The following is a 25,917-nucleotide window of genomic DNA, read 5'->3' on the forward strand; positions in this document are numbered from 1 at the left end:
TTCATTACCTCAGAGCTGGTGTTTTATGGTTAAAATATATTTTACAAATAAAAAAATATGTGGGCCAGGGCTGAGTAAACATATAATAAATAATTTACCAAGTTGAACTAAAAAGGTGGGGTCAAAGAGGATAGCTTTGACCTTGCGTGGGTGATCACATGATCAAAATAGAATGTGGAGATGGGAGTGGTCACAGTTTTTTTGTTTTGAGCCCTTATTGATTTAATTTTATAATCAAATTTACCAATCACATCTATCACATATGAGAGAATCTGCTTCTATGTTATGTCATACTAGTACATAGTCACTCAATGGTCTCTCTAGGTCACTTCCAGGCAGGCAGGCAGTCCTCAGCTCCCAGATCGAAAGGCCTAGTTAATGATTAACAATACCAGTCAGATTTATTGTGTACAGTGATGCTGTCAGGAAGCATTTCCTTCTCTAGCCTGTCCGGGAAACACACACTCTACAGACACACTCTCAGGCTCTCTGCCTGTCTACATCTACCATACCGACACTTCTTGCTCTAGATCAGACAGCTGCCAGATGAATCAGACCATGCAACCCTCCCACAGCTCTCATCCCAGGTAAGTCTTCTTTTCTCTGTGCATAAACAGAGGATCTATACCCTCTCCTCTACACACCACCCACTCACACACTGCAGAGACTGCTAGTGGATGTGTGGTTGGGTGATTCATGTGTGGGTGTCAGAAAATGTGGGTGCCTGGTACATAGACTGTAACGGTCTGATATTTTAGGATTTTCACGGTTAACTAGTTTGGGTACTTGGTATAGGGGAACATAATGGGGCATCTACAGTAGTATCTAGTTACTGGCTTTTATACAAAACTAACTAAACTTGCACTGGGTAGTTAGCCATAAGATCCCAGTTTTGATTCCAATTATTTTTTTGAAGTATTCAGACCTTTTACTCTGTACCTTGTTGAAGCACCTTTTGCAAGCCTCAAGTCTTCTTGGGCATGACGCTACAAGCTTGGCACGTGTATTTGGGGAGTTTCTCCCATTCTTCTCTGCAGATCCTCTCAAGCTCTGTCAGGTTGGATTGGGGAGGGTCGCTGCAAAGCTATTTTCAGGTCTTTCCAGAGCTGTTCGATCGGGTTCAAGCCGGGCTCTGGCTGTGCAACTCAAGGACATTCAGAGACTTGTCCCGAAGCCACTCCTGCGTTGTCTTGGCTGTGCTTAGGCTCGTTGTCCTGTTGGAAGGTGAACCAGGTTTTCATCAAGGATCTCTCTGTATTTGCTCCATTCATCTTTCCCTCGAATCTGACAAGTCTCCCAGTCCCTGCCGCTGAAAAACATCCCCACAGCATGATGCTACCACCACCATGCTTCACTGTAGGGATAGTGCCAGGTTTCCTCCAGACGTGACGCTTGGCATTCAGGCCAAAGAGTTCAATCTTGGTTTCATCAGACCTGAGAATCTTGCACTGTGGAGATTGTTGTTCTTTTGGAAGGTTCTCCTATCTCCACAGAGGAGCTCTGGAGCTCTGTCAGAGTGACCATCGGATTCTTGGTCACCTCCCTGATCAAGGCCCTTCTCCCCTGATTTCTCAGTTTGGCTGGGCTGCCAGCTCTAAGAAGAGTCTGGGTGGATCCAAACTTCTTCCATTCTTGAATGATGGAGGCCACTGTGCTGCAGACATTTTTTGGTACCCATCCCCAGATATGTATCTCGATGGCTTTGTTTTTGCTCTGACATGCACGGTCAACTGTGGGACCTTATACAGACAGGTGTGCGCCTTTCCAAATCATGTCCAATCAGTTTAATTTACCCCAGGTGGACTCCAATCAAGTTGTAGAATGTAGACATTTCATTCCTCGCTAAACTTCCTTCCGCGCTAAGGAGACGGCACAAATTCAGACTCATGGCCTCGTTGCGGCCAGACAGAGGCCCGCAATCTTCTGTCCAACATCTCAAGGATGATCAATGGAAACAGGATGCACCTGAGCTCAATTTTGAGTCTCATAGCAAACGGTCTGAATAGTAATGTAAATAAGGTATTTCGTTTTTTTGTTTGTAATACATTTGAAAAAATGTCTTAACCTGTTTTTTCGTATAGGGTATTGTGTGTAGAATTATTTAATCCATTTTAGAATAAGGCTGTAACGTAAAAAAAAATGGGGAAGGGGTCTTTGTAGGATTTTGAATTAATTTATTTGCAAATTATGGTGGAAAATAGGAATGAATAAGTATAAGTAAATGTATGTAAACAGACCATAAATGTCTCAGATTTTTGATTTCATATATAGCTGTGAGTGCTATTGTATGATACAATATCAGTACTTGTTGCATTTACAATTGACAACTAGTCCTATCATGAAATTATTTGAGCCAGTGCATGTATGCTTGTGGATTGACTGCATTGTTGGAATGTAATGTTGACATATTGTCAGTTAATTAAAAACATTTATGGAATCATTCCTCTAAAACTGCCTGGCTAGCTAGCTAACACACATACTGTACAGTGCAGATCAATTTTTCACATTCATTGTTTTACACAATATCTTATCACAGCACTGGCAAACTGTGGTAGACCAACTCCCTGACCAACTACTGACATTTGGACCATTAGAAAGATGTTAATGTTTGAGTATTCTCATTTCTAATTACATGGCCATACATGCCTTCAAACCACCATAAAACCCTTAAATGATGCACTTACCTAAGGAAATGTTTGAGAGGTTCGATGCAACACCCTTACACAATTCCCTTTGAGAAGGGGAAATTATACTTTAAGGTGAACCCTTAAAGGGAAATGTCAAAGATGTTCAACTTCATATTCATCATCTTCAGCACCAACATACTGTACATGAAAATAAGATGTTTCTATGTTTTGTAGTCAAAAAGAGAGGAAGATAAATGTTTCCAATGACATCACCAACTAACTTGTAGACAATACCCCCCCCCCCCTTGGAGTCATTAAATCTCGTTTTTCAACCTCTCCACAAATTTCTTGTTGTGCATCTACTTTGTGCATGACACAAGTCATTTTTCCAACAATTGTTTACAGGCAGATTTATAAACTAATAATTCATTGTATCACAATTCCAGTGGGTCAGAAGTTTACATAGACTAAGTTGACTGTGCTTTTAAACAGCTTGGACAATTCCATAAAATGATGTCATGGCTTTAGACGCTTCTGATAAGCTAATTGACATAATTTGAGTCATTTGGAGGTGTACCTGTGGATGTATTTGGATGTGTACCTGTTTCCTCCAGCATCTTCAAGTTCTACCTTCAAACTCAGTGCTTCTTTGCTTGACATCATGGGAAAATCAAAAGAAATTTAGCCAAGACCCCAGAAAATAATTGTACACCTCCACAAGTCTGGTTCATCCTTGGGAGCAATTTCAAAACGCCTGAAGGTAACACGTGAAGGTACCATCTGTATAAACAATAGTACGCAAGTATAAATACCATGGGACCACGCAGCCGTCATACCGCTCAGGAAGGAGACGCGTTCTGTCTCCTAGAGATTAATGTGCTTTGGTGCGAAAAGTGCAAAACGATCCCAGAACAACAGCAAAGGACCTTGTGAAGATGCTGGAGGAAACAGGTACAAAAGTATCTTTATCCACAGTAAAACGAGTCCTATATCGACATAACCTGAAAGGCCGCTCAGTAAGGAAGAAGGCACTGCTCCAAAACCGCCATAAAAAGACAGACTATGGTTTGCAACTGCACATGGGGACAAAGATCGTACTTTTCGGAGAAATGTCCTCTGGTCTGATGAAACAAAATATTACTGTTTGGCCATAATGACCATCATTATGTTTGGAGGAAAAAGGGGGATGCTTGCAAGCCGAAGAACACCATCCTAACCGTGAAGCACGGGGTGGCCGCATCATGTTGTGGGGGTGCATTGCTGCAGGAGGGACTGGTGCACTTCACAAAATAGATGGCGTCATGAGAAAGGAAATTTACGTGGATGTATTGAAGCGACATCTCAAGACATCATTAAGGAAGTTAAAGCTTGGTCGCAAATGGGTCTTCCAAGTGGACAATGACCCCAAGCATACTTCCAAAGTTGTGGCAAAATGGCTTAAGGACAACAAAGTCAAGGTATTGGAGTAGCCATGACAAAGCCCCAACCTTAATCCTATAGAAAATTTGTGGGCAGAACTGAAAAAGTGTGTGCGAGCAAGGAGGCAATAAACCTGACTTACAGGTTACACCAGCTCTGTCAGGAGGAATGGGCCAAAATTCACCCAACTTATTGTGGGAAGCTTGTGGAAGGCTACCCGAACCGTCTGACCCAAGACTAAACCATTTAAAGTCAATGCTACCAAATACTAGTTGATTGTATGTAAACTTCTGACCCACTGGGAATGAGATGAAAGAAATAAAAGCTGAATTAAATCATTCTCTCTACTATTATTCTGACATTTCACATTCTTATAAAAAGTGGGGGTCCTAACTGACCTAAGACAGGGAATTTTTACTAAGATTAAATGTCAGGAATTGTGAAAACTGAGTTTAAATGTATTTGGCTAAGATGTATGTAAACTTCGAACTTCAACTGTATGTTGATGTTGGGGTGGTGCTGGAGATTTTTTAAGTGTCCCTTTCTGGATAACACTTAAGATGTTTTATGCAAATGCCATGAAGGGTTCTAAGCCCTAATGTGACAACCAATACAATCACACGGCAGTGTCAATCAAAAGGTACAATAGACACTACAAGATGTTGATCATTTTTTGTACACTCAGTGCATATCCATTTAAAAGTGGCTACAATTCATGACATTTTGATGACGTTAGTATGATAAACTAACGGAAACGTACATTTTCATCAAAGTTTCTTCATTTTTATTTTTACTTTTTCTTAATACTAATATTAATGGACCAAAAAATCTCTAAATGAACTGATAACTCTTACTAATTCATGTTATTAGTAATGCTGAGAACAGAGGCAGTCTGGAGTGAAGGAGGAGATTGTAGAGCTCCATCCAGCTGGCAAGCTAACTTAGACCTTGATCATTTCAGAGCTGATATTTCCTTATGATGAGGTCCACTGTGATTTATAAGACATTGGCTTCATCTCTTCTCAGGTGTTTGTTTCTGTTATTGTCTTGCTATTCCAGGGGGGTGTATCTCATGTTCATGCGAGAATCTGTCTCCTCACCACGCGCTCTCACCACTGGTGTCCCCCAGGGCTCTGTTCTTGGCCCTCTCCTATTCTCGCTATACACCAAGTCACTTGGCTCTGTCATAACCTCACATGGTCTCTCTTATCATTGCTATGCAGACGACACACAATTAATCTTCTCCTTTCCCCCTTCTGATGACCAGGTGGCGAATCGCATCTCTGCATGTCTGGCAGACATATCAGTGTGGATGACGGATCACCACCTCAAGCTGAACCTCGGCAAGACGGAGCTGCTCTTCCTCCCGGGGAAGGACTGCCCGTTCCATGATCTCGCCATCACGGTTGACAACTCCATTGTGTCCTCCTCCCAGAGCGCCAAGAACCTTGGCGTGATCCTGGACAACACCCTGTCGTTCTCAACTAACATCAAGGCGGTGGCCCGTTCCTGTAGGTTCATGCTCTACAACATCCGCAGAGTACGACCCTGCCTCACACAGGAAGCGGCGCAGGTCCTGATCCAGGCACTTGTCATCTCCCGTCTGGATTACTGCAACTCGCTGTTGGCTGGGCTCCCTGCCTGTGCCATTAAACCCCTTCAACTCATCCAGAACGCCGCAGCCCGTCTGGTGTTCAACCTTCCCAAGTTCTCTCACGTCACCCCGCTCCTCCGTTCTCTCCACTGGCTTCCAGTTGAAGCTCGCATCCGCTACAAGACCATGGTGCTTGCCTACGGAGCTGTGAGGGGAACGGCACCTCAGTACCTCCAGGCTCTGATCAGGCCCTACACCCAAACAAGGGCACTGCGTTCATCCACCTCTGGCCTGCTCGCCTCCCTACCACTGAGGAAGTACAGCTCCCGCTCAGCCCAGTCAAAACTGTTCGCTGCCCTGGCCCCCCCAATGGTGGAACAAACTCCCTCACGACGCCAGGACAGCGGAGTCAATCACCACCTTCCGGAGACACCTGAAACCCCACCTCTTTAAGGAATACCTAGGATAGGTTAAGTAATCCCTCTCACCCCACCCCCCCCCTAAGTTTTAGATGCACTATTGTTAAGTGACTGTCCCACTGGATGTCATAAGGTGAATGCACCAATTTGTAAGTCGCTCTGGATAAGAGCGTCTGCTAAATGACTTAAATGTAAATGTAATGCATGAGGGCCACAGTGTCCAATCACTCTTTTGTGATCAATTAAGTGCAGAGGAGAAACAGAAACCTGTGTTATATTTATCTCTAACCGTACCAATGTACTCCTCTTTCTCAAGGACACCTCTCAGTTCTGTCCATCTGCGGGCCACAGAGACTGGCTCTGTCCTGTGTGTCTGCAAACTGCCAGCTTCTCTGTACAGACCAACTGGGGCCATGTATACTGTGGTAAGACAGAACCACACACCATCCCCCGAAACCAGAATTTGATCGGATTTATCTATGGGTCAAGAGAGACTTGTACAGATAGAAAGAGGTCTTCAGGGCCCAGAAGCTAGCATATTAACATTTACATCAAATCAAATCCAATCAAGCTTTATTTATCCAGCACAGTTCAGACATGGAATGCAACGCAATGTGCTTCCCAGGAAAATAAAAAAAATATTTATTTATTACACAACAAATGTAAGAGGATAAAAAACTAAAGAAAAACAATAAAGACTGAATGACTAAAAATCACGCTAAGGAAAAGCAAACCTAAAACGGTGTGTTTTAAGATCTGGTTTAAATATAGTATGTCCACAGTTTCAGCACCCCTCAGGTACGCTGTGCCAATTGTGCGTCGCCCTATGGGACTCCCGATCACGGCCGGTTGTGATACACAGCCCGTGATCGAACCTGGGTCTGTAGTGACACCTCTAGCACTGCGACGCAGTGCCTTAGACCGCTGCACACTCGGGAGGCCCACATCTGGCATTTCTAATTGCTATGAATGTGCCAAGTTGCTCTCAGAATATCATAATGGAGCTGCCACTGACTTTCTCCACTTCCGCTCTGCCTTTCTGCAATTTCTCTTGAATTGATTAGTTTCCTCACTCATCTAAGGTGCTGTCTGTTTGGATGTGGCCTTTTTCAACCTTACTGGAGCTATGGTATCAATGGTTGTACTTAATTTGCTACGAAAGTGATCAACTAAATCATCACAAGAGGAAGGCAGAGTAGGTGATCGAGTATTGTTCATACACTTAATAAAATCTGTAGCCTCTTCAGAGGTAAGATGGCGTTTCTAAATAATGTGTTCAGTAATACCCTGTGTTATGGGCAACAAGGTAGGACAAAATACACAGTGGAGATCAGATAAAGCAACATCAACTATAGAAGATATGTCAATAGAAATCCCCTTGGTAATAACAGGTCCAGAGTATGGCCACTGTTATGGTTATTCCCAGTAACATGTTGGATAAAGTCCATAAAGCTCAAAAGATGAAGAAATTCAATGGCTTTGGAGTCAGTGTCTTTGTCAACATGTCATTATTTTATCATTGTTCTCAAGCACAATAGACAATAGTTTAGAGAAATCAGTGAAGAAAGTGGGGCAGTGCTGTGGTGGACAGCACTGGTGGCTGACATTGAAACAGTATGGCATGATGCTCAAAAGACCCAAAGTCGCCAAACAAAATGCCCTTACAGCTGAGAGCAGTAGTTAAAATAGATAAATACTGTAAATACTGTAGTGCTGCTCTTATTGAAGCCTCCCCCTGGATTACAGCTGTTCCCCACCCTTTTCCCTTTTCTGACAGAGTATAAAAGCTGTAATCCAGGAGGAGGCTTCAATAAGAGCGGCACCACAGTCTGAAGACAGCCATGTTTCAGTGAGAAACATGCAATCAACTTTGAGCTCTGTAATGAGGTCATTCATGAGAAAGGTTTTACTAGTGATTGCTGGAACATTTAACAGCAACATATTCAATGAGTGTGGGCCACTCTGCCCCTGGGGGCAACTGCCTCAAGGTAACCAATGGAATAACAACCAAATTATTAACGTTTCAACCACATTTTCTGATAGTCTCCAATCTATCAGAATGGTAGGAGATGACAGTTTGCATAAACTCACTAGAAGGCAGAGTTAAGGGAACATGAATGAAGTTACTCAAAATAACCCTAGAGCCGTTTCTGCAGGAGTTGATGCTTTCCAAATCCTCTGTTCCTTATTCTGTCAGGGAGAACTAGAGCACTACCAGACCCTGTCGGTCTGTCTCTAAAACAGTTTGCAATGACGCTGGAAATATTCCTGGAACCCCTGCGGTTATATTAAAAAGTGCAGGGGTTCCCAAACTTTTTGAATCGGGGCCCCCCCTTCCAGCATTGGGGATCCACGTCTATTTCTATGAGCAAAAGCAGTGTTCATGACACAAACTGTTCATAGAATTTTGCAGGTTTAAAGCTTATTTCCTGCAATTCTACACATTTTATCATGGCGTGCAAAAATCATTTTGTAGTTTTTAAAGCACATTTTCTAATATGTATTTGAATGACTCAAAGATTACAACAATATCTTGACTACAGCAGCAGGTCAATCTCGTCTCCCTCTCCTTCACCATTGTCTGTGTCATCATCACGTGATGCAATAACTACTCCACCCGACCTGCCCCTCTTACCCATGCATCCCCCTAAGAGAGAGAGAGGAGCTGCACTTGGTTAATTAACATTCAGTAGACAAGGTCATGTCACTTGTACAAAAGCTTCTCATGCTGCCGTCAGCATTTTGCTCATACCCGCATTTTGCTCAATCCCACACTAACACATTACACTAACAATATGACAGTTTCCCTAATGGTGAATCATAATTTTTGGGGTACAAATATTAATGGAAAGAGTAGTGATTGAGTACTTATTTATGTTACCTTGTTTCTCTGTCTGCAGCTCCCTGTCTGATCTCGTACTGGAGACTTGGGTCCTGGCTGGATGCCATCAGCTGCCCTCTGTGTAGACAAAGGGTAAGAAAGACACACCCAACTGTAGAAACATCCATTATTACACTTGTTATCCGACAAGAAAAATAGCAAAATTATGTTGAATAAAAGTGACAAATAATGGTTCAGAATTGATTGAATGTAACTTGAATGGATTTTCTCTCTCTCTCTCTCTCTCTCTCTCTCTCTCTCTCTCTCTCTCTCTCTCTCTCTCTCTCTCTCTCTCTCTCTCTCTCTCTCTCTCTCTCTGGTCAGTGTCCTGTGTCGTCTATTTTGGCGAGGGTCGGTCAGACAGAAAGGAGAGGGAGGTTCTGGGAGAATTTACAGACTACAACAAACGTTACTCAGGAACCCCTCGAAGGGTCTGTACCACCATCGACCATATATTAATTACATTGTTCTATCTCTATGAGTACCACACACAACGCTTATTAAAACATGCTACAACCACACTACAACCTAGTAACACACAAAACCTTCAGATAATCTTTACCAATTAAACCATACAACACATTCTCAAGGGTCTTTCTGCAGGTATTTTTTGCACGCTAGACTAGAGCTTCATAACCTTTGTTATACTGTAGATAGCTTGACGTCTCTGGCGTTTTATGAACATATCAGGTTCTGTGATTGAATTTTGACCTTGAATGTGGCAGCAGATAAGATGGCAGTATTTACATGATAATAAAGGTGAGTTCCTTTCCCATCCCTCTGATAATGGTTTTGTAACTGGAATACTGCTTACGCAACCACCGCCTAGAGACTGTATTGTACGAGGACAATGGAAGGATATCACACTAAAGTAGAATACAATTCTCTCTCGCTCCTGTGGTTGATACTGTTGGGTACATCTCAATACTCTAAAGTGGCCACCTCTCCTCATTTTCTTTACTTCATCTGGACTGATCTAAAATAAGAAAACGTTACAAAACCTGTTGCTACATTATGCTCTAGTCAAGTGAACACGAGCCAGATCTCTATCCTACCTGAAGCCAGGTGAGGTGACCGTGACACCCTCTACTCACACCCTCTATTCACACCTGTGCCCCTGTCTTGTCTTCTGTCCCTAGGTGACAGACTACTTGTGAGACATGCCCCTGTTCCTGCAGCTGCTAGCTCGCGGGCCTGGGTGCTATGGGGGGGGGGCTTCTTTCTCAGAGTGGTGCTCTGCTGTCTTGGGGCCATGGTGTCCCTCTCCTCTGCCCCCCTGGACACTTCATCCTCCCTGTCTGGCCTCCTGGGGGTCCTGGATGTCCTGGTGGTGGTCTTCCTGCTGCTCACCTGTGTTATCAACATCAACCAGCAAATGGCGCCAGAGAGTGGGAACTCCTCAGCACACACAGCCACACAGGGAGTAGGTCTGCTCAGTAACTCGCCGTAGCAGCAGAGATGACAACCTGCAGTGATTTATTTAACCTTTGTTTCAACAGGAGATCTCAAGGTGAAGAAACTATTTTTTGATTGAGACCTGGCAAAATGTCAGCAGTGCCCATCTGCTGGTTTTCATCCTGATGTTAGCAGGTGATGAACTCACTGTAGCACTAGCATAGACAACCTTTAGGTTTACAGCTAATTACAGGCGAACAGCAGGCAGTCTAACCAGGGGCCCAGTTTATGCGTTGATGAATGTATGCTGACGTATGTGTCTCAACTGTCTCACACCTTGCCTTCTCTCTTTCCTTTATGACCAGTGATCTGGTGAGATGGTGAAAGCTACATGGTGGAACCTACACAACTAGTTTCACCATGCGGTGTAGGCCTACCAGTGGAGGCTGGTGGGAGGAGCTATAGGAGGACAGGCTCATTATAATGGCTGGAATGGAATGGTATCTAACATAATTCCATTCTAGCCATTACAACCAGCCTCCACTGAGTCCTACTCAACTCATTTGAGAGTGGGCATGTTTGATGGATTACGATGTAGCATTTTATTTTTTTATTTTTTGTGTAGTGGTTTTTTGTGTAGTATTTCTACTCCTACAGTATATACAGTACCTGTAGCCTTTATTTTGGAGACAGTTATGGTTATCACTGGCCTTCAGTGGTTCAGTGAGACCCGGGGTATGTTCAGGAAGGTGCAGATTAAATGTAGGCCTATTGTGTTGCACCCTACTGTAAAATTAAACTGGAAATACTTTATATTTTACCAAGGCGTTGTTGAATACTTGCTTCTGATTGGCATTCTAGAACGTGCATTATGGGATAATCAAGGGGGCTATGCTTTCTTTGGAAAATAATGAACACGTGGAAGGTGTGTTCCACGACACACCACTAGCAGAGTGGAACTGACCTTCCTTGGAGTTGTATTATTTTCTGGAGAACGCAAGTTGATTATCTCTTTTATACCATGGCTATAAATTAACATGTGTTCTTTGCTGGGAGAAATGTGCTTAACATACACTGAAGTAGCTAGCTAGCAACTTAACTAGATAGCTACAGTAGTTTCTGTGGTAACCGAACAAACAGACTTGCTAGTTTAGCTAACCAAACCATCAGTCCTAACTTGCTATTATGAATTTTGAATTCAACATTAGACTTTTGCTTTCAAAAGCAATGTTGTGGAAATTCTTACACAGGGACACTCAAAGTAAATCTTAAATGAATCATTGTTTATTGTCAGCTTGCTGGAGAGGTTCCAACCAACTCAATGCACCATAGTACACATGTCGATCAGGGTCTCTAATGTGGCAGTCCCGTTAGTTCTTTTATATACTTACACAGAAAGTAATACTTGCATGATTTAGCCTGTTCATTATTTATTTGCTATCATTCATGTGACAGATTGCTATCCTTCATGTGACCGACCAATACTGGTTCATACATGTGGCAGACCAATACCTCATGAGGCTTCTTCTCTCCAAGCTGAGACCTTGAAACTGGGGGTCTGGGCGTACTTCCAAATTTCAAATACTACAGTGAGGATTTCTCCCATGTATTCATTCAGTCACTTACATGAACACATAAATTGGTTATCAGAAAAGCACAAACAGAACACAGAAATGGATTATTTGAAAAGCACAAACATTTCCATCACAGCAGCTCAAACAAAACATGTGCAAATTCACTATAGCCATTGAACTCTACAGTGAAAATATACTGTGCGCTGTAGGGAAATAATGCACACTCTAGAATGCCCTTCAAGCCAATTAGAAAAGACTATTCAACAATTCCATGGTTTAGGCAATAAGACATGAGGGGTGTGGTATATGGCCAATATACTACGGCTAAGGGCTGTTCAAAGGCACAATGCAATGTTACCAACTGGTTACCAATGTAATTAGAGCAGGTAAAATAATGCTTTATCATATCTGTGGTATACTATGGCTGTCAGCCAATCAGCATTCAGGGCTTGAACCACCCAGTTTATAATTAAGTGATAATGCCAGAGAAGCATTGGAGGATATTTGGAGGATATATTGGCAGTGTTTGGAGGCTATATTGGCACGGGTGTTGTTAAGCCCGAGACTAAGTCTGTTCTCAATGTTCCATTGCCATACTGGCTGGCAACGTTCTTATCCCTTGCTTGCTAGCTGGCCAACTATGGCCAACTTACATTCACACCAAAAAGGTGCAGCCAAAGTAACTGCATTTGCATTTGTTTAAGCTGTTTTCTAAAGACCTTGAATGTGGATTCATCCATAACAATGAACTAATAATGTGCGATTTCGCCTGGCATAGAACATTTGCCCTCTCGCCAGGCCACTGTTCAGAATAGATAGCCAAATACACAGCTAACACAATCATTTCAAACTGAAGCTGAAATGAAAGCAAACGAGCTACATTTCGTGTTTTTATTTTCATTGTATATATCCAAAGAAATTATGCAGATTCATGATTTCGACTGGCTGAGAAAATCTGCAAGCCGGTCTTTCTCGAGACGTTCATTACCATAGGACAGCTGGAGATTGAATTTTATTACAAATCTCCGCTGTTGAAAGACAAATGCTAGTCTAAAAGAAATGGGAGATAATGTCTAGATGTTTTTTACAATGTAGATCTAGTAAATAAATGGCCTGGCTGAACTGATTATCCAGTCAGATGCACAGTCAGATGGAGTAAATAGGTATAGAATTAGCCTGTGGTCATTTGTGAATTATAAACTGGGAGGTTCGAGCCCTGAATGCTGATTGGCTGAAAGCCGTGTTATATCAGACCATATACCACGGGTATGAAAGCCCGCACACTGTTAAAGCTCCCAATTCACAGATTTATTGACAACGTTTCGATCTGAAACTAATCTTCGTCGGGTCAAATAAACTGAGTGCTCACATCCCAAAATATACACATTTCACCTCACATGAACATTGTGGACATGACGCATGGTGGGTGCAAAAACAATGTGTATCTCTAATCATTGAATAACAATAAGATGAGTACATGTAGTAGTTCCAGAAAATAATATATATTTACAAAATGACCAAGTGGGTAACCTGGAAGGAAAGGACAAATCAAAGTGACATATTCACTTTGATTTATCAAACTCTTGGTTCAGACCTCGAGGAGACATGGTACACAAATGTTGAATCCAGTACAATTCTCTTCTCAATAATAGATTATCAGTATCTCCCCCCCCCCCTTCTAGGAGTCTTAACATGTTCGATGCCAATGTGTCTCAAAGAGCTAATGTTGTGACAAGCTTCCACAAAATGCACAGCCACAGGGTTTCTCTGGTCAAGGGTCCTGATATTACTCCTGAATTCTGCTATCCTTGTTTTCAGAGCTCGTTTTGTTTTTCCTACATAGCATAGACCACAAATACACTTGATGTAATGATGCCCATATACTACACCCCCTCGTACCTGATTGCTTAAATAGACACCACCTGGAATGCGGTTTTAACCAATCAGCATCCAGGATTAGACCCACCCATTGTATAATTCCATATAATTTACAGTAGAATTCAATGGATATAGTTCATTCTTACATGTTAAGAGTGTCTTGATAAGATTGTCTGCTAAATTATAAAATGTTATACAGTATGTTTCAACTGCTTTTGCCAGCAGCATACCACCCTGCATTCCACTGCTAGCTTGCCTCTGAAGCTAAGTAGGGTTGTCCTGTCACCTGGTCGGTCCCTGTATGGGAGACCAGATGCTGCTGGAAGTGGTGAAGGAGGGCCAGTAGGGGGCACTCTTTCCTCTGGTCTAAAAAAATATCCCAATGCCTCAGAGCAGTGATCGGGGACATTGCCCTGTGTAAGGGTGCCATCTTTCGGATGGTACATTAAACGGGTGTCCTGACTCTCTGTGGTCACTAAAGATCTCATGGCACTTATCGTAAGAATAGGGGTGTTGTTAACCAAGGTATCCTGGCTAAATTTCAAATCTGGCCCTCATACCATCATGGCCACCTAATCATCCCCAGCTTCCAATTGGTTCATTCATCCCCCTCTCCCCCCTGTAACTATTTCCCAGGTCGTTGCTGTAAATGAGAATGTTTTCTCAGTCAACTTACCTGGTAAAATAAAGGTTAAAAAATAAACAAATAATTGAATGCCAATGTCAAATTGAAAGCATTGTTGAATTTGATTTTCAAAGTGGTGTTACGTACTTAAGTACAAATATTTAAAGTACTACTTAAGTTGATTTTTTTGGGTATCTGTACTTTACTATTTATATTTTACTTCACTACATTGCTAAAGAAAATAATGTACTTTTTACTCCATACATTTTCCCTGACACCCACAATTGTCCAATTCAGACTTTAAGAGAACATCCAAGGTCATCCCTACTGCCTCTGATCCGGCAGGCTAAATGAACACAAATGCTTTGTTTGTAAATTATGTCCGAGAGTTGGAGTGTGCCCCTTGCAATCCATCAATGTAAAACAAAAATCAAGAAAATTGTGCCGTCTGGTTTCCTTAATATAAGGAATTTGAAATGGTTTACTTTGACTTTTGATACTTAATATATTTGAGCAATTACATTTACTTTTGATACTAAAGGATACTCAAGTAGTATTTTACTAGGTGATTTAACACTTCTACTTGAGTTATTTTCTATTAAGCCATCTTTACTCAAGTATGACAATTGGGTACTTTTTCCACCTCTGGATGTTCATAATGTCAAGCCAGGTCCGATGGTTTGGGTACCACTGCAAGTATTGTAGCTATCTAGTAAACTTGTTAGCGTCTAAAGTAAATGTTAAATTATAGCCATGGTATTAAAAGGATAATCAACGCTCTTTCTCTGGAATATAATGCATCTCCCTGGAAGGTCAGAACACCTTTCAAGTAGCTTGTTATTTTCCATAGAACACCCCCACGTTGATTACCCCTTAACATTGTGAATACTTGTAAAACACTTATAATTCTATAAATGTTGTATTTATTGTTCTAAAACTTTGTTCCTTGTCCTTGAGTGTCAATTATTGCATCTCCACATGTATTTATTGAAATGTATTTATTTAGTTCTCCATTTGAAAGAACAGTTCATAAACCATTTGTCAATTTGTCAGTAAATTACACGATAACTAATCTTCCAATATAATTGAACAGTACCAGTGATAGACAGCGGACCAATCAAACTCTGTGTTAGTAGTAGAGTGAACATTGGAACGTTAAAGACAGCTCAAGTGATCTCCCGGGCTACGCATGTTGACTAGCACTGCTGCCTGGTGTAGTCATCAACAGTGAGAGTTAGCTAGACAATACAGCTCCCTCACACTGGAGTCCAACTTCGGCTTGGATGTCTTTTTCACTTCTGAAATGGTAAGAAACATTCATATTACTACCCCGCCCCACACTACATGTTACACTACTGTAGAATAATAGTGAAGACATCAAAACGATGAAATCACATATGGAACAAATCAAAATATATTTTAGATTCTTTAAAGCAGCCACCCTTAGCCTTCATGACACCTTTGCACTCTTGGCATTCTCTCAACCAGCTTCAACTGGAATGCTTTTCCAAAAGTCTTAAGAGTTCCCACATATGCTGAGCACTTGTTGGCAGCTTTTCCTTCACTCTGCAGTCCAACTCATCCCATATGTTTAATTTCATAGTTTTGATGTCCAATATTATTCTACAATGTAGAAATTAGTCAAATAAAGAACCACCCTGGAATGAGTAGGTACATCCAAACTTTTGACTGGTACCAACTAAATCTTAAAATATATAACATTCCACCATGGTCTCCATGGCATTAGAAGTAGCCCAAAAACCCACAACCAATACATTTTCACCTGCAACATTGTTTAAGCAGCCCAAATATTCTGGAAAACCGGACACTGGCACAACACTCTCCATCACACACTGACACTAGGAAGACTGCGCATGCATTACTTGTAGTGTAACCATTGCTGGTATGGCAAAAAATTTTTTTGATAAATTGTGTGATTATTCAGTGATGTAAATAAGATGACATAGCTCACAAACCCATCCATTCCAAGGTTTTCTAAATGCCCGAATCAGAACCTTTAATTGTGATCTTGAAAATGTTACTCTTCTTCGCTTTGGAAAATGAGAAAGATGACCATGAACATGTTGAATTAATACAGATTGGTGCCCTAGAACTGTAACAGATGTTTCATGTAACATGTTTTATTTACATTACATTAAAACACAGACCTAACATAGTGGCCAGTAGGAAGTGCCTGAAAGTGTTTAATGGACACATTCGCACACCAGAAGTGCCGTCTTAAGATATATTTAATAAATTAAAACAAAGTACAAAAAAGAAATAATGTACATTTTATCCCCCCCCTTCCCTCACCCACTCCTCCTCTCCTCTCTCAGTGACAAACATATTCCCAGACTGTACCCTTAGGCGTTGGATGAAGTCAACACTAGACACTGATCTAAAGTCAGTCTTGCATCTTCAGTCAGTAATGGTTAAGAGGATCCACGATCTGTGTCTAAGGCCAACTTCGACCCAGATAATTTTCTCAGTGTCACACTCACAGTATTTCACAATCACCCACCCCCTTACCACAAACACACACACATGCTACATGTCTGCAGGCACCTAGAGTGACAGAAAGAGAGAATGGACCCAGTTGATGTAATAAGGAACCAGGAAATAAACAAGGGAGCCGGCTGCACCAATCGTTTCATCCGTCTTAAATGGTACCCTATTCTGATCTCCATCTATTCTCAAAGTAGTGCACGTTGGTTTATTTTCAGACACAGTCTCAATTCCATTCACTGAGAGGAGTTCCATTTCATCTGGCGCCCAGTGCAAATATACTTCCTGAATAATCTTTCTGACATCAGTGACTACCCCCCTCCCTCTGGTTTCAGTCTAGGCAGGCAACCGGTTGGTTGATAAGACACTGGTTGACAGGCACCGGTTAAGAGCAGTATGGTGTGCGGTTTGTTCTACTGGTTTATAGATCATATGGATGAGTTCATCTAGTTGTTGGTTAGGACCGGTCAGTCAATCCAGGCCATGTGGAGGTTAGTGGACTGTTGTATTATTTTGGTCTGTGTGGCAAGCGGAGAACATTGAAGTAGAGTACTCGGGACATGTGCTGTATGTATGGGAGGACTAAGAGTGTCAAATGGGAGGGTGGGGTCTGTTTCTAAAGGGGGCGGCGCCATGGGGAGGGGGGGTTGGTATGTGAAAGGGATGTAGGTCCGATATAAGTGCACTCAATAAGTGGGGAGGCAGACATCTGCACACTTGCGCAAAAACATGCGCCCATACACACACGCACAGAAATGTTCAGTAATATGACTGTTAATACGCACAACATGATTAATAGAGTTGCACAATTACAGTGACTGTAGTCCACAGCTAGGACAACATACCCCTCTCCTACACACCCCCATCGATCCCCTCCCAACATTCATCATCTCTTCTACCTCTGTATCACTCTCTCCTGAACTAAATACATTCTAGATTCATGAGGAAACTACAGTTTTGTGACCGTGTGTGAGTGACTGGGTGGGTGTGTGTGTGTGACTGTGTGTGTGTGTGTATGGCAGGTGCAGGAGAGCAGAGTCTATAATCTTCTACTTAGTCAGTGGTTCAATCTTCAATCAATCCCCTCAAAATTTCCCCATCAAGGCAACTATCAAATACACAAAATAAAAGACTAGTTCACATGACGTTCCACAATAATTTTGGCAGACGTAAGAGCAATGGGGGTGCGCGAGTCAGTGTTGTACGATATACATTATGCTGAAAATGTGTCTATCCACAGAATGCTGTCCTGTCATTGGTCCCTCTCTCTTCCTGTTTAGCAGCAGAAGGACTGGCTGTGTTTCGTTACATTAGGTATTTATATGTGTGTGTGTGTTCATATATATATATGTTTAGATATATATTTATTTTGATTCTTTCCAAAGATACAAAGGACAACTAGCTAGCTACGTACGGTAGGTACAGTACCACTATCGTCTCAGATGCTAAACAACCAGGAAACAGCAGAGAAACAGCCTTGGAGCCATGGAAGATCGTAACCAAAAGTCAAAGCGAGACAAACAGAGGGCATGCTTGTAATTGAAGTCACAGAAATGGGGGGGGGGGGGGTTGAGCAACCTTCCTCAGACCGCTGTGGGGTGTGACATAGCTCCATCATTGGCAGACCTTTATGGGGAGCTGTTTTCTGTTCTAGGGGGGAGGGTCTTGTTTCTATCGTCCAATGGAAACTCCAGTTTTGAGGGGTTTATGGGTACTGTAGTAATGTGGCGTCCTGCCTGGGGGTCATGGCAAGGTCAGGGGTCAGAGGCAGTATTCAGCAGCATACTCCGTCCCGTGAAGACCTCTGCAGACTAGTGTAAACTCCTTCACTATGTCCTTCATCCTCCGCTTATTCACTCGCTCTCTAGAGTAGGAAGAAAAGGGAGGAGAGAGAAAGGGAGGAGAGAGAAAGGGAGGAGGGAGTCAGAAAGAGCCAGACAAAGACAGAAAACCAATGTGTGTATGCATGTCTGTGTCTATACGTGCATGTAGTACCTGAGTATCTGTTGGGTGAAGGTGTCTTTCTGTTCTGTGGTGACCCTAGTAGAGGGGAAGCCTTGTGCCTGCAGCGCCTCTTTCAGCCACACCGTGAGCAAAGGGAAACAGTGCTTATTGAGACTGAACAGCACCTCAGCAAACTGTTCCATCAGACTACGAGATGAACCTCCACCGATTGCCTGGGGGGGCGAGAGAGCGAGAAAGAGCGAGGGGGCAAAGACCAGTCAGTAAGGTGATATGTTTCAGTATACAGTAGGACAGGTAAAACACATTAGCGAGGATGTGAGTATGTAGGTTTTACCTCTAGTACGGCCTGCAGCAGTAGTTTTCCGTTCTCCTGCACCACTCTGGCCACTGGGGGCACATCTGAGCAGCGGGGCAACAACTCCGTCTATGGCACACACAGGGAATATCAGAACAAACCACAACACTAATATCACATCAACAAGATTCACCTCTGTTACCCTAAAATGTGTGTGTGTGTGTACTAGGGATGTGATGTTTAAACAATCATTTTTTACATTTTATAAATCATAGTGCAGTTATCACAAAACTACCATAAACAGGTCCCGGTCATTATCATCATCAAAAGGCAAAAATAAAAATGTAACAAATATCTAATGCAACAACGCTGCAAATAGGAGATATACGGAACAAAAATGTAAAAACAAAATGTAAAGCGTTGGTCTCATGTTTCATGAGCTGAAAGGAAATATTCCGTACGCAAAAGCGTATTTCTCCTGTGTTGGGGACAATAAAAGGCCACTCTAAAATGTGCGGCTTCGTCACACAATGCAATGCCACAGATGTCTCAAGATGAGGGAGCATGCAATTGGCTTGCTGACTGCAGGAATGTCCATTTGGCAGTACGTCCAATCGGCCTCACAAACGCAGACCAAGTGAAACCAGGCTAGCACCCCAACATCAGGCTTCTTCACTTGCAGGATCATCTGAGACCAGCCACCTGGACAGCTGATGAAACTGAGGAGTATTTCTGTCTGTAAGAAAGCCCTATTCTGGGGAAGAACTCATTCTGATTGGCTGGCCCTGGCTCCCCCAAGGCTGCACCTTTGCCCAGTCATGTAAAATCCATAGATTAGGGCCTAATGAATTAATTTCAATTGACTTATATGAACTGTAATGCAGTAGAATTGTTGAAATTGTTGCGTTTATATTTTTGTTTAATATATTTGCCACGGATATAAAGCGCGCCCCACGTCATCGTTGTTAACAGTAAGAAAAATGGCGAAAAAAAGCAAAGTCCTGTATGGCAATACTTTGAGAAGTTAAATGAGAAGCTAATGAGATACAAACTTTGCGAGGTGGAATTGAGCTACAGCGGCAGTACAGGTGCAATTCTGAAAGGAGGCACCGCGAGACCCAACCCATCGCTGGGCAGCAGTGCGATAAGGGACGGAGTGAGAAAATCACAGAGCTGATTATAGAAATCATTACAGTTGATATGCAGCCATTGTCAATTGGCTTATCTAGAACCAGACCACGAGATGCCATGTGAAAGAAATCTGACGGCCCTGATGGACGTATATGAACAAGCCGTCATAAATCACTGCGATGAGCTTTCACATTGATGAGGTACGCACTGACAACTAAGGACATGGAGGAGAGGCACACAACAGAGAACCTAAAATGGCATTAATACCATCGTTGCTGTGTGAGTGGGGGACAGCAGTAAGGTGAGCTGGGTTTCCACTAGTTACCACAGTCACAAAGTCAAAATGGGATATATTGTAAAAATTTTGAAAACAAAAATGATCTTTTAGTCTTAATTTAAGGTTAGCAGTGTGGTTGGGGTCTAGGTTAAGTTTAAAAATCACATTTTAAGAAGATAAATTGTAGAAATAGGCAGGCTTTATGACATTGTGGCTGTGGTAACTAGTGACGACAGGTAGCCAGGTTTCTCGTAGATTGAACTGCAATGCCCCCTAGCGGTCAAACGCAGTACCATATCAGGATATTTTATGAAAAAATAAATATATATTTAAACGCTAAAGAAAATAGCATTTTAAACGTTAAGAATATTTGTACATTTTTCACATCCCTAGTGTGTACACTCACAAAAAACAAGCAGGTAGACTTGACTGTTGGAGCCTCAGGGAATTTCAGTGACAATAGTCCTACAGAGAGGAGAGAGAGGGGGGAGGGGTATTAGAAACATCCAAATACACATTTCTATTTCAATACTAACACTTTTGCTCTTCCGATGTTTCCAGCACAATCTCTGTGGATCTCAGAGGCACGACAAAGTGTGTGTGTGTGTGTGTGTGTGTGTGTGTGTGCGTGCGTGTGTTAAGAGAAACGCGGCAACACATACAATGAGCAGTGTGTGTGTGCGGGAGCAAAGCAACACACACTTACCACAATGGAACACAGCTTTCACGTCAAGACTCTCAGACAAGAAGAGATCTGGCTTCCGTTTGAGGGCCTACAGTAGGAGGCAGACAGAGGCATGACACAGGGCAGGAGTCTATTCCCCTACTCCAGGGGTACACCCCAACTACTACCTCCCACCCCGGAAAATACTGAACCCCCCACTCTCCTAGCCTCGTAGACAGAACTGTGTCTGCTTTAGATAACTCATTTGTCATTGTCATGTTCAACTGTTTGCCCACAAGGTCAGGAAAAAAATTCTGGGACATAGATATGACAACAAAAGCCAAATACTGATTGTCCCCCTTCTCCCTGAAGTGCGATCTCGTTCACTCCCCCTTGGCGATTTAACAGTATTGGATTGGTATAGACAGTGTTTCTTACACCAATCCCAATGCTTTTCAATTCTTGAGAAGGAGGGAATGAGAACTGGGCTAAAGGAGTCATCTCAAGCAGATAAACAGTGGAGGCTACCAGGCTAGACTAACTGACTCCCTCCCTCTCTCTACGATAAACTATCACTCATACAGTACACAACTTTGCTCCAATGAAAACTCAGCAAGCAAACTGGAGGAAATCAAACAGAAATTATTTCAAACTTAAGTCAAACTAAAGGCAATGATGGTTCTGTAGCTGCTGTTTGTATCCATTTCATTCTGATACACAATTTTTTCTCCCTTTTTTTGGCCTGGTTGGATTGAATATGCAACATAAGGTACATGAACGGATAAATACAACTGATACTGTAATGAACTCATTCAGGATGGAGGAAAAGAGCGGGAGCGAGGGAAGAGGAGAGGAGAGATCAGCTCTATCCAAAGATAGAAATTAAAGGAAGAATGTAGAAGGAAGACAAAAACAAACAAAAAACAGAGGGCACCCAATTCGCCGGAATTGATTAATTAATGGAATATTAATTAATTTTGGCTTTGATTGGCTATGGGTTGGAATGACATCAGAAAAGGGGCGTGGCTAGGGGATTCTAACCATTGAGGTCACAGGGAACTACATCCCAGGGTCATGTTCAGAAGACAACCGAACATGAACATGTTTATTATTGGACACACATTCTGGTAGTCCCTCCTCATTACAAAGCATTTTGTCATGTTTTGTGCCTACTGGACAAGACCTTGGTGAACGCTGACCCTTACTCCCTCATCAGAATGGTTACAGCCCTGAGTATTGAAGGAGACAGAGTCCATCCTTCAATACCACCACCTACTGTCTATTCTCTGCCATGCCATTATGATGGGTCGCCCTCAGACCCTTTAACAAAGAACAAAGAGAAAGAGAGAGCTTGAGAGAGTGTGTGTGAGCGAGAGAGACAGACAGAGAGAGAGAGAGAACGAGAGAGAAACCCAAAGTGAATGAAATAAGAAACCAAAAACACACCTGAGCTTGGAGTTGCATAAATGAATCAACAATATCAGGATGATCCCTGGGTCCTAAAATATAATAAAGATGAAACTTAACAAATCATAAAGAATAAAGAGAATAATAATATACAAACAGCAACTCAACCGATTCAACAGTCATGTGGAAAGAAAAGAGAACAGAAAAGATCTCATTGAAATAATTGTCACACGTGAGTAAAGCACAAACAAAGGGGGATATAGAGGGAGGAGGGGCATGTGAAGCTTTGGAAGAGTCTTGGGAAAAACAGTGAGCGGTTGAACGAACAGAAAACAGGCAGAGAAAGAGGAGACATGGGTTCCATTTGGAGATAAAAAACGAAAGAATAACGAGATAAAAACAAAACCTAAAAATAACAAAAAAGTGGTTTTGGAGTGGGGAACCCAGGAGGCAACTGTTACTGTAATGCTTCAGAGAAAAGGGGCGTCAAGTCCCAAATCAATCCCTCGCCCCTTGGACTAGCCACCCAAAGCCCTAGGCATCTCCTAGACCCTAGGGGCTTGCTAATAGCTCCACCGTGTAATACGATAGGCAAGGTAATTTTTTTCTGTGTGGCTTACAACCACCTAGGGGATAGTACCACTGACCATTAACCACCCCCCAAAAAGATGAACACTTACGAGGCAACCCTTCCCTGTTCCTAGACTTCAAACAAAACCCATCCCTCAACTCCCCATACACACCCCCACCTTACAGGCTTATTCAGTGGGGCGCCACCCAGATAGAAATGCAACGAATAGAGCCCACACAATTCCCCGTTCTGTAAAAGACTGTTCTACACAATACATTTCTATATGAACGTTGTTCTGCAACCACATTCTCTTGTGTTTTGTAACATTGCACCATATTGTATAAGATACTGGCCACAGAGCAACATTGAAGGACACCTGCTCAGAAAGAAAGTAACAAAAAAGAAAAGGAGAGGCAGCCATTATCAAACACAGACAAAGCAGAAGAAGAGGGAGAAGGGTATGAGAGGAGAACTGAAAGGGGAGAAGAGCGGCAGACAGTATTCAGGTAAGACCCACTGGATATTATCAGCTTCAAAAACCAAAACGTTCTTGTGTAATTCTTCATAACGGCACAGGAGGACAGAGGATGCATTTCAACAGTCTAACGTGGCTTCCTCTCCTTATCTCCTCCCCTTCATCTGCCCTCATCTAAAAACACAGGGCAGGTGAAAGCAATATGAGAAGACAAGGACTTTAGACTATCGAGATGCAGCCATCCCGGTTTCCCCTTGTGTTATGCAGGTATTAGTTGACACACACAAATAGCATTTATCATGGAAGCCATGTTCATTCTCCATGTTCCTTGTTTTCCTGTGAAAGCAGGAGTGTGTGCAGGTTTGTCTGTCAATCAAAATCACCCAAAACAAAAACAGGCAGATATTACCCCCCCCCCCTCCCCTGCAGGACCCCCTACCTTGCTGGAAGATGGAGAGTGTTACTGAGGTGACCAGCTCAAATAGAGCCTTGATGGGAGGGAAGTGGTCCGTCTCTCTGGCAAATATATGGACCATCTGTCAAACACAACCACAGACGCTTTCACATCGGTGCGCCTCTGAATGTATGCATGTGAGTGTGTATGGTGTATGTGAGTGTTCTCAAGAGTGTGTGTGTGTGTGTATGTACCTGTCGTGTGAGGTCCAGTGCTGAGGCCTGTGGTATGGTACTGTACATCTGTCCTAGCATCTCACTGAGCTGAGACACCATGGGGGCAAAGTCATGGAGGAGAGTCTTCACTGACTTCTCAAAGATAGCACACACGGCCTGGGAGGACGGCGGGAGAGAGATGGGAGGGCAGGGAGCAGGGAGTGAAATGGGAGTAATTTCAGCTGGTTCAGGCTGGATTCTTTTAATGTTTCATGAACGTGCAGATCATGTATTGAAACTGTTGAGTCAACGCATCACTTGTTGTTGTTGTTGTGTGTTCATGTCTCACCTCCACCACCTGAGAGTCGTTGAGCCACTTGCTGAGGACCGTCTGAATGAGAGCAAAGACCTGCTGTAGGACCACCACCACCTAGAACACACAGGTTAGTTAAGACAACACTAGCTAAATGAGGAACAAATTATGAAAACTGGATGAACGTTCCCGTTAAAAGAGGTTGCATCAGTTCTGATGATGATAATAATGCTGATGAAGTTGCATCTCACCGGGTTAGGCCCTGGTGGGAGTGGGGCAGTTTTGACAGGGGGAGCAGTGCTCTCTCCTGATTCGTCCTCCTGTTTGCTAATGTCCAGCGTAGTGAAGAGATTGGACAGCAGACCTAGAATGTGGATTATCGCTAGTTTATTGGACGGGTTGGGCTGGAGAGGGAAAGAGGGACCGAGAGAGTAAGTCAATAGCTTATCTGTTGGTTTTTGTGAACGAGTTAACAAGTGAAGCAAAAAGACAGTGAAAGACAATTAAGGGAGGGATCAGTGAAAGACTGGAGTCTGTCTGTCTGTCTGTCTGTCTGTCTGTCTGTCTGTCTGTCTGTCTGTCTGTCTGTCTGTCTCTCTCTCTCTCTCTCTCTCTCTCTCTCTCTCTCTCTCTCTCTCTCTCTCTCTCTCTCTCTCTCTCTCTCTCTCTCTCTCTCTCTCTCTCTCTCTCTCTCTCTCTCTCTCTCTCTCTCTCTCTCTCTCTCTCTCTCTCTCTCTCTCTCTCTCTCTCTCTCTCTCTCTCTCTCTCTCTCTCTCTCTCTCTCTCTCTCTCTCTCTCTCTCTCTCTCTCTCTCTCTCTCTCTCTCTCTCTCTCTCTCTCTCTCTCTCTCTCTCTCTCTCTCTCTCTCTCTCTCTCTCTCTCTCTCTCTCTCTCTCTCTCTCTCTCTCTCTCTCTCTCTCTCTCTCTCTCTCTCTCTCTCTCTCTCTCTCTCTCTCTCTCTCTCTCTCTCTCTCTCTCTCTCTCTCTCTCTCTCTCTCTCTCTCTCTCTCTCTCTCTCTCTCTCTCTCTCTCTCTCTCTCTCTCTCTCTCTCTCTCTCTCTCTCTCTCTCTCTCTCTCTCTCTCTCTCTCTCTCTCTCTCTCTCTCTCTCTCTCTCTCTCTCTCTCTCTCTCTCTCTCTCTCTCTCTCTCTCTCTCTCTCTCTCTCTCTCTCTCTCTCTCTCTCTCTCTCTCTCTCTCTCTCTCTCTCTCTCTCTCTCTCTCTCTCTCTCTCTCTCTCTCTCTCTCTCTCTCTCTCTCTCTCTCTCTCTCTCTCTCTCTCTCTCTCTCTCTCT

The 25,917-nt window shown here is 42.9% G+C and overlaps 1 protein-coding gene and 1 long non-coding RNA gene across 3 annotated transcripts in view; one reads left to right on the forward strand and one right to left on the reverse strand.

The window, feature by feature from the left end:
• The first annotated feature begins 433 nt into the window (after positions 1–433).
• On the forward strand, positions 434–15,353 carry LOC124037804. 2 transcript variants are annotated; one of them, XR_006839235.1, is made up of 5 exons: positions 434–587; positions 6,376–6,484; positions 8,960–9,033; positions 9,265–9,371; positions 10,080–15,353. It is a non-coding gene; the product is annotated as an uncharacterized LOC124037804 (long non-coding RNA). The 2 variants fall into 2 exon arrangements; XR_006839234.1 differs by lacking the exon at positions 434–587 and having other exon boundaries at positions 6,141–6,484.
• Positions 15,354–16,336: 983 nt separating this feature from the next.
• LOC124037803 (importin-13-like) overlaps positions 16,337–25,917 on the reverse strand; it is a 58,668-nt gene continuing 49,087 nt past the window's right edge. The window contains exons 15-24 of the mRNA XM_046352876.1: positions 24,876–25,028; positions 24,661–24,741; positions 24,351–24,488; positions 24,142–24,238; positions 22,696–22,748; positions 21,292–21,358; positions 20,992–21,050; positions 19,217–19,306; positions 18,913–19,094; positions 16,337–18,781 (exon numbers count right to left, since the gene is read on the reverse strand). Of these exons, the coding sequence (XP_046208832.1) occupies positions 18,679–18,781; positions 18,913–19,094; positions 19,217–19,306; positions 20,992–21,050; positions 21,292–21,358; positions 22,696–22,748; positions 24,142–24,238; positions 24,351–24,488; positions 24,661–24,741; positions 24,876–25,028 (1,023 nt within the window). The 3' untranslated portion in view covers positions 16,337–18,678. The remainder of the gene's footprint in view (positions 18,782–18,912; positions 19,095–19,216; positions 19,307–20,991; positions 21,051–21,291; positions 21,359–22,695; positions 22,749–24,141; positions 24,239–24,350; positions 24,489–24,660; positions 24,742–24,875; positions 25,029–25,917) is intronic.

The sequence above is a fragment of the Oncorhynchus gorbuscha genome, linkage group LG06, assembly GCF_021184085.1.
Source record: "Oncorhynchus gorbuscha isolate QuinsamMale2020 ecotype Even-year linkage group LG06, OgorEven_v1.0, whole genome shotgun sequence".
Classification (NCBI taxonomy): Eukaryota; Metazoa; Chordata; class Actinopteri; order Salmoniformes; family Salmonidae; genus Oncorhynchus; species Oncorhynchus gorbuscha.